General features: G+C 37.8%; 1 protein-coding gene across 1 annotated transcript; it reads right to left on the bottom strand.

Moving 5' to 3' along the window:
* Positions 1-915: 915 nt before the first annotated feature.
* LOC101850859 (transmembrane protein 256 homolog) lies at positions 916-8,453 on the bottom strand. The gene is made up of 4 exons (XM_005089525.3): positions 8,085-8,453; positions 4,292-4,329; positions 3,046-3,126; positions 916-2,006 (listed from the first exon to the last, which is right to left on the bottom strand). Exons 1-4 carry the CDS (start codon positions 8,269-8,271, stop codon positions 1,863-1,865), a joined length of 450 nt encoding a protein of 149 aa, XP_005089582.1. The 5' UTR covers positions 8,272-8,453; the 3' UTR covers positions 916-1,862.
* Between the last annotated feature and the right edge of the window lie 991 nt (positions 8,454-9,444).

Raw genomic sequence — 9,444 nt, 5'->3', positions numbered from 1 at the left:
ATATTACGTGTGTCCCGCGCGCTCATATGACCTTATGCAGTTGCGAGCGCTGTAAAACACTTTACAAAAACAAACAAACAAAACCAACTTAGTTACAGTTTTACTAAGTTTAGTAGCACTTGCGACACACATTGGTTAAAATATATAAGCGCCAAAGAAAAAAAGTTTTGCTCGAGACTAGAAGTGTTACATACAAAGAAAAGAAGGAGGACGTGAAAGACGATAAAGTTTGATAGGAAAAAAGGAACAAACCACACCAGAGAATGAGAACCAGCAAATCACCCACGACCAACAACAACAGCAGCAAAAACATGACAACAACAATACCACCACCACCAACAGCAACAACAACAATACCACCACCAACAGCAACAACAACAACACCACCACCAACAGCAACAACAACAACACCACCACCAACAGCAACAACAACAACACCACCACCAACTGAAATAACAAGTATAATAATACCATCACCACCAACAACAACAACAACAACGTCATGAACAACAACAACACCACTACCACAAACAACAACAACGTCATGAACAACAACAACACCACTACCACAAACAACAAAAATATCATCAACAACAACACCACTACCACAAACAACAACAATGTCATCAACAACACCACTACCACAAACAACAACAATGTCATCAACAACAACAACACCACTACCACAAACAACAACAATGTCAACAACAACAACAACACCACTACCACAAGCAACAACAATGTCAACAACACCACCACCTGCTAAAATAAAAAGTATAATAACAGGCCTACCAACAACATCAAAAACAACAACAACAACGTCATCAACAACAACAACACCAAACAACAAAAACAGCAACAGCAACAACAACAACAACAGCAATACCTGACAGAAAACAACGTTCAAAATCAATCATGGGCCACACACTATGCGGTTTTGGCTGTTTATTGTTCAGGTACCTTCACCCGCATTCAAAAGATTGTAACAAAACAGAACTGAGCACAAGTCAAAGGAAGCAATTATATAAAGAATCTAGTCCATTATATTAAGAATCTAGCCCACACACAGTAGGCCTTTACAGAATAGTTCTACATCAACATTACAAAGGAGCCGACTGGTTAGAAAAAAAACAACCTAACTTCTCTATCCCCATGGAAACACGCCCACGGACTCAAAATGAATGTATCATATTGTCTAATAAATCTTGTATCAACACTATTTTCACATAATATATTACATTGTGAAATATATAGATAATTTCAGATATATCCAGATTTCCTGATTTATCAGGAAAATCAGAACCTTTGACATTATATTTTATTCACAAGTTAATCAACAATACCACTACGATGAGGTGTTTCACAGACCCAACAGCATGAAATTTATTAAAAACTACCAACTGACATTTGACACAAATTCATCAAGATGGCGTTTTATACCAAACTACCAACTGATGTTTGACACAAATTCATCAAGATAGCGTTTTATACCAAACTACCAACTGACATTTGACACAAATTCATCAAGATGGCATTTTATACCAAACTACCAACTGATATTTGACACAAATTCATCAAGATGGCGTTTTATACCAAACTACCAACTGACATTTGACACAAATTCATCAAGATGGCATTTTATACCAAACTACCAACTGATATTTGACACAAATCCATCAAGAATCAAGATGTTTTACAAAAGTCAAATAAGAAGGAGTTTTTGACAAATCCATCAAGGTAACATGTTTCGCTCAAAAAAATCAAGATGGCAATTTCATACACGTACGTCAACCACAACAAAGTTTTCCACAAGTGACATCATAACGACACTTCAGTCAATAGGTCAAGGTGAGGTCAACCTTTCAAAGGGCCACGGAGAGCCAGGCAAAGATGAGCAGAAAGCCTCCATAGGGCGTGACTTTTCTGACGGTATTGTTGCCTGTCATGGCGTGGTAGTAGCAGCTGCCACAGAACAGAATGATTCCAGAGCTCAGCAACGTCCCTGTCTGCACACCACACAAACAAGATTAGAAATGAGTAAAAATACCAGGGGAAAAAAACCAACAAACATACGAGGACTACAAAAAGCAAAAAATGTAAAAACAAACCCAGGGCAAGATAAAACACGAGCTGGGACTTTCATAAAAATACTAGGAAAAGAAACTGGTATTTCACTCACAAATAACTATACTTAAAAATTAGAAAAATCCATGTTTAGACAGCTGGCGTTAGACTTACAAAAGAATCTCATTTTTCATTAATCTTCTATAACTTCATTCACACCGACTTCTGCAGAACGTCAGCAAGCTGTTGCAAAATGTGTAATCTTGAAGAATGTCAGCGTACACTGACACACTTAATGACATGTCTTCACAAGGCGCAAACTATCAACACACAACTGAAGTGTGGAAGCTAGATCTATCGCTGAACACTTTTGTGAATGATGAACAAAATAAAGACATCTTTGACCTACACTATTGCCCTCAGCTTGCAGAGAGGATGTTGACCTACACTTTTACAATGTCGTGTGTACTCTATAGTCTATATGAACGACTTGCATCTACCCCCACCGACACCAATTTTTTCACTATGTTTGAATTGTTTTTTTGCTACGTATGTGTTTTGAATGCAGAGAATAAAATAAAAGTAAAAATTGGTACCAAGAAATCTCTGTTCCATACATGCTTTTTTTTTTACTATGTATGTATTCGTACGTGCTTGCTACACTGTAATTCACATTATATTTATAAAAAAATAACCCATACTTCACATTTTAAAAAAGTAGATATTTCAAATTTAAAGAAGAATCCCCATATTTCTCATTCAGATAAAAACACTATATTTCAATACAAAAAAGGAAACTTCAAAAAAGAACCCTAAATTTCACATTTAGAAAAGATCCCTATATTTAACAAAAGCTTTAGACATGGGAGAAAAGAGTTTCTCCAGTGGTCTATTATAACAACACGACAAGCTCATATTTCCCCTTCATGGCTACATGGATACAGAGATCATATAACGGCTATCTACAGTCGGCTGACTCACCAGTACAGGCCTGGGTGTTTGCGGCACAGCAAGCAGCGCTAATGAGTGCAGGAAGTGGTACTTGTTGGCAATCTCGAAGGTCTGTTCAACAAAGGAGGAGGGAGAGTTTTGGAAGAGGGTTACATCAAATTCATATTGTCAGCCAGCAGTTTAGATGTACTGAGCCAAATCTTTTTATGCTTTCTTTTTTTAAAAATTGCAGTTTCTTAATCTGTTGTATCAGTTGCAAGAGCACAAGTAATATTGTGTTGTAATTCAAGTTCTAAATGTTGAAAAAAAAGCAAGACAAGAATGAAACAGTCTTTTCTCTTGAATGATGAGTTTTTATGTCTGGGCTTAGAACAACACTTTAATTGCTTGCCGACAATAAACCCTGATGACAATGAAAGTTTCAAAGATTATCAACGGTCAAGCCCTTACTTTTGACATCAAAGATTTACAAGTGGTAAACAAGTTCCACGTATCGTAAACATTTAAAACTGGTTATCCCATTATGAATAATGATACAGAAAATACTCCTATTGGTAACTCCATTACACAAAAAACAAAAACAATCTCAAGCTAAAGCAACCCCTTGCATCTATGTGTTTTATTCAACACTTTCACCTGGACATATGAAACTTCAGCTGGTATCAACACCGACAAAGCTCTTGTCATCCTCTCTCAAGTTTGCACTGCGATCTATATGCCTGTCTGTGCACATGCCAGTCTATCTTATACTAATTATATAATTACCACAACAACAGTGAAAGGTGGTCCATATATATATTTATCTCTATACAGTAATACCCTGATAACACAAACTTCACAAGACTAGAGAATTTCTTTGTGTTGTGTAGATTTTGTGCTCAGAGAAGTTGCAATGCATACAATAAAGAGGAGGAAAAAAAATAATGATCTGAAATCCTCTCCTTTGTACAGGAATTTCGAGTTAAAATAGCTTAATGTTAAACAAAGTCTACCGTAATGAGCACAAATACAATTAGCTTCTGTAGGCCTACTTTGTGCTCATTATTAAATTTGCATTTCCGAGCTTGACAGTCCATAGTAGCTCTTCTTCAACATTAGCAAGTCTGTTAGGAGCAGTAATATATTTTTTTAAAAAGCGAATACATATTTTCTGACACCAAAACAGGTTGCCATACTCGAACCCTACTGGTTGGCAGTCTGCATACACTGCACAGACATACAGACTCACCAGCACACAGACAATCATACCGACACACTAACACACAGACAAACTTACTTCTTTGAGGCGAGGATCTACTTCCTTGTGACGGAAAACTGAGAATGAGAAAACAAAGACAGCACTGTCAGTTCACAGCAGAATCGCAACCACAGGGTCATGGGTTCATGGAGCACACTGTAGAGCGTGGATATGTGCTATAATATATGCAGTTAATATTACTATGACTAGTAGTAGTATAATTATTATTACAGTGGAGTCTGCTTAAACCAAAATCGGCAAGACCGACAGACTTTCTGCAGTTAAGCTGTGCATTTGGTTTAGAGAGACTGCTCAAATGGTAAAGAAAAAAAAATCAGGCATTCTATTTTCGGTAGGTTTCCCCATGATTTTACATTGACTGTGTTCAATTTAAGCGGGCTCCACTGTATCTTAATAATTTGTAACAAGAAAAATCCTACTTTCCTCTTTCATCTAACTCTGTCACAGAATTATTTCTTTTCAGTGGTGTACACATGATGAGACTGACATCTACAGACAATGAAAGTCAGAAGAAAAAAAATTCATAATATAATTTGTTTCAAAAGAGGAAACTGTGCACTTTTAAACTTTAAGCAGAGACGAAGGGGGAACCTTAAAATTTTTATCAAGAGTAATCAGGCAGGGGGTGTCCTGCGAAGGTACAAAAAGTGTCTTCGTCACAAAGCTAGTGACAGGTAAAGCCAAGAGATGAATTACAATTGCAAGAGACTAACCAAGATCAGAAGAAGAAGAAGAAAAATAACTATTAGAAAAACGATCATTATCATATATAAATAATAACAAGAATAATAATAGTAGGCCTATAATAATACCAGTAGTATATTCATACTCTCGACACTAAAAACTTTAGAATTTTCGAATGTCCTACCATGACAGAAAGTAAATATATATTTTAAAACAATTTTGTCTACCTTCGAGAAGCATTCAACACAACCTCAGCGAGCTGTTTAAATACAAAGCCCAGAAAGAAAATTTTTTTACAGGAGAGAGAGAATTTAACACTGTTGTTCTAATTTTTTAACAAGTGTACACCTGTATTGTTTTTTTTATAAGCTTTTTTCAACATTTTTAGAATTTCAAATTCAACAAAATATATATATTGAGCACATGCACCTGATACCACATAGATCTATTAACCCTATCTGTATGCCCTAATGTCATTGTGCATCCCCGGGGTTGTATTTTTCACATTTTAGATTACTTCTAGTATGGAGATCTCTTTGAAACTTCCAGTGTTTCTCAAAGAATCATTTTGACAGACCGCTATGCAAAGAGTGAATTTCCTCTTTGAAAGCGGCGGCACAGAGTTCCCCATGTCGTATTGATATGATAGTAAAACACGACGTACAGATAGGGTTACGAAACTGTAATTTTTTAAAATTCAAATTTTCAGGTTAAGTACATTCTCAACCGCAGGCTGACAACAAACTGCTAGGTCTCACGGAAGAATTAACTATCAAGCTGTAAATTTTCTGAAACTTCTTGCATCACTCCTGGCCTGGGATAACCAAGTTAATAATTAATAAGAAACTTTTAAAAATTAAAAGTTAAAAACTATCCCAGTGACTATTCACGTCTAGATATAGTCTTAGATCACCTAGATCTAGATACACACAATTATACAATATCACATCATTCCAATCAAATTCTTGTTTTTTTTATGCTGTCATTATTCTCACCCCGGGTGAAAATAGAAATATATATTATTCTCACCCGTGGTGAGGAATTTCCATTTTATTAATATTATATCATATATTGTTATTCTCACCCCGGGTGAGAATAAAATGAATATTATTCTCACTCGGTCTGAGAATGCAATGCATTTTTATTCTTTGGCCTACCTGGGTGTTGAGAACGGGTAGGCCTAGAATCTACATATGTAGGCTAATAATACTAATAGGATGATACAAAATAATTTGTGAATTGTAAAAGTGACCGTTCGTGACCTTCCCCAGAGCGCCTGTCAATTGTTCTGAGCTCCAGAGGGGATAGTTATTGTTTCATTTTTTAAAATCTTGAGAGTATGCACGCATAAAATATATCTTCACCAAAACCCTAGACAAGCGTATATTCTGAATTCAGAAAGGAATTCACTTCCCAGAGTAGTATGTTAAAAAAAATAATAGCCTTAAAACTGAAAACTGTTTGTTCATGAAATAATGAATTAATGTGTAATAGTTTGTCATTGTAATGTTAGAAATGGCATTTGTTTTCATGAACAACCCCAAAAAACGTGTTACCCCTCCCCTAACATAACCCATAATTATTTTCAAGGCACGCAGTGTCTTGACCCTTGGCACATTTTTTTTCTTATAATTTTTTTCTTAATTTTGATTTTGATAGGTTAAACCATTCAGGAGTAAAATTTTCCATTACAGAACATAAACAGCAACAAAAGCTGATGCTATTTACTCAAAAGATAAGGTTTTCCCCCAAATCGACAATAGTCACCTCCCGCGCTCGAGAGCTGGCCCGCCCGTTGGCGATTTTAGTTGCCTCGCGGGAAGGACTTCCGTAACAAGCGACCACCCCATCAAACACAATAAAGAAGAGGCCTAGACCTAACCCTAACCCTACCCCTAACCCTACCCTTACACCAACCCCTACCCCTACCCCAAGCCCTCAATTCTGCTCTGTCTCATAGTGGTCGTTCGTTACGGAAGTCCTCCCGCCTCGCGGGCTCAGCGGAGTGAGAGAGGGAAGCAAGTTTTGTCGCCTGGAGCGATCAGTGACAGCAGGGGTCCTATAAGACCTAGGATGATCGAAAAGAAAGAAAAAGAGCGGTAACGGAAAAACCGGGTGAGAATAGTAGACTGTCGTTATTCTCACTCGGGTTGAGAATAGTATCAATTTCATTCTCAGCCCATGTGAGAATTTTTCCAGTTTATAAAAAAAAATCCTCACCCGGGTGAGAATAATCACACTCCATTTTTTTTAATGGAAGAGGCTAGCCATACTTAATGACGGCTAGACTGCCAGTCTAGCCGTACTTAATTCTTAAATGATGGCTAGACTGACGATTTAAAAAAAATAGGCCTACTGAATTGCAAATATAAATTTTTAGTGTGCAGTACCTAAAGTATTTGTATTTGAGATGAAACCAGGTGCCTTGATGACAGTGCATGTATTATAAACCTCCTGTTTTCTGATGTTAATAGGGCCTAAGATAAATACAGGCTAGCCGTACTTAGGACGTCTAGACTGTCAGTCTAGCCGTACTTAATATTGATAGCTGAATTGTAAATGAAATTTTTAGGGTGATCTTATACTTTAGCACGTTAAATTCTTCAAATGAGCGACCACTATTATGTTAGATCTGGATCTAAATTCTATAGCCATCAAGATTATATACTCAATGGCTTCCAAAATCATGATGGAAGACCGAAAACACTGTTGAACGATCTGTTCATGACAAAATTACGGTACTTTGCGCATTTTAGGCCCAGTTCAAAGTTTTGAAGGTCTGAGTTGGGGATTAGAAGACTTTGGGAATTTAACGTGCTAAACGCCTAAAGTATTTATAAGATCACCATGCAATGCCTAACAGCCTAAACTAAAGTTTGTATTTCAGACAAAACCAAAAGGTGCCTTACTGACCTGCATGTATTTGAACCTGAATAATTACTAGATCTAGATCTAGATCTAATGAGACCTGTGTATTTAACAGGTTTGAGTCGATAGGGCCAAACCTAGATCTAAGTACGGCTAGACTGGCAGTCTAGCCGTCCTTAAGTACGGCTAGCCACTTCGACTTCGTTTAAAAAAAAATTTAAGTTTGGGTATCTTAGAAAGAGGTATGTTTTTTCCTCACCATGAGATCCATATGCACCAAGCGACACTGCAATAGCACCCGAAATGCCTGCGAGCCGCACGAAAGTTCTGGCACCTGGCGGGTTCATCTGTACTTCTCGTATGATAACTTGCTCAACTTTTGATGGCGACACAGAGTCCCACAAACTGTGAAGCGCACCTGTCAAGCCAGACCACAGCTCCGCCATCCAAGACAACGGGTAGCAAGACTGAACACTGTTATTGATGAGGTCAATGGGAGGTCACCACATGTGACTGTGATAAGATCGTGGGTAAAAATCGATGATTACACAAACATTATAGAGTTGTTACTGTGGGAAAGCAAACAATCATGTAGATCTAATGGCGACCCACAGGACAATTTTGAGGAGGAGGGGTCACCTGGTTTGCAGCACTAGCAGTATAGAAACAGCTCAGAATCCTTCGCCATTTAATTTAACATCGAGCCACGAAGGTTTTAGACAATAATTATAATAATGTAATGATAATATCATTATTCAAAAGAGTGCGTGAGAAAAGGGTCACAGGTGACGATAAAGTTGCACCCCCCCTCCCGCTCACCTCAAAAAGACAAACAGAAGAGGAGGGGGAAAGAAAATGAAAGAGAGAAAGTGTGTGTGTCGGGGGGGGGGGGTAGAAAGAGAAAGAAAGAAAAAAAAAAAGAGAGAGAGAGAGAGAGAGAGAGAGAGAGAGAGAGAGAGAGAGCAGTTATACCAGACTGGCACGTCTGCACTTCTCGTGGTCCGTTGGGAGAAGACAACGTTACTGAAGTGGCTGTATATGAAAGTGCTGATGACGGAACGCCGTCGTTTATGCTGGAATCAGTTGTATTTCTTTTGTGAGTGTACAGATGTAAGTGTGTTTATGCCTATCCCAATGATTAGAATGGATTGTTATGGTTGCACGTAGTATTCTCAAGAACCTCTGAAGAATTTAGATGGTAAGAGAGCGTGGATCGACAGTCTAATGGATAGGCTATCGGACACGTATCGGACTCCATTTGATGTTGTGTTCCAAGCAAGGGCACTACGCGAAGTTTCCTACTAGGCTCAGTCTTATATTGGAGATGGATGTTAAATTCTGAGGTCCCGCCTTTTAAATAACCTGACAGTGTGGCAATGTTCATTGAAACAATACAATTTTGCACGATTTGGAAATGAGCAACATGAAAGTAGTAGAACAATGTGTCTGTGTCTGAGTGGGTACTATATTATTATTATCGTATTGTCAGAGTCAACATTTTAACACATTTACGAGAGAGAGAGAGAGAGGGGGGGGAGAGAGAGACAGACGGAGAGAGAGAGAGAGAGAGAGAGAGAGAGAGAGAAAGAGAGAGAGAGACAGAGAGAGAGAAAGAGAGA

This window comes from Aplysia californica, unplaced genomic scaffold, assembly GCF_000002075.1.
Source record: "Aplysia californica isolate F4 #8 unplaced genomic scaffold, AplCal3.0 scaffold00006, whole genome shotgun sequence".
NCBI classification, from domain to species: domain Eukaryota; kingdom Metazoa; phylum Mollusca; class Gastropoda; order Aplysiida; family Aplysiidae; genus Aplysia; species Aplysia californica.
This window is presented reverse-complemented; position numbering and strand designations above follow the sequence as displayed.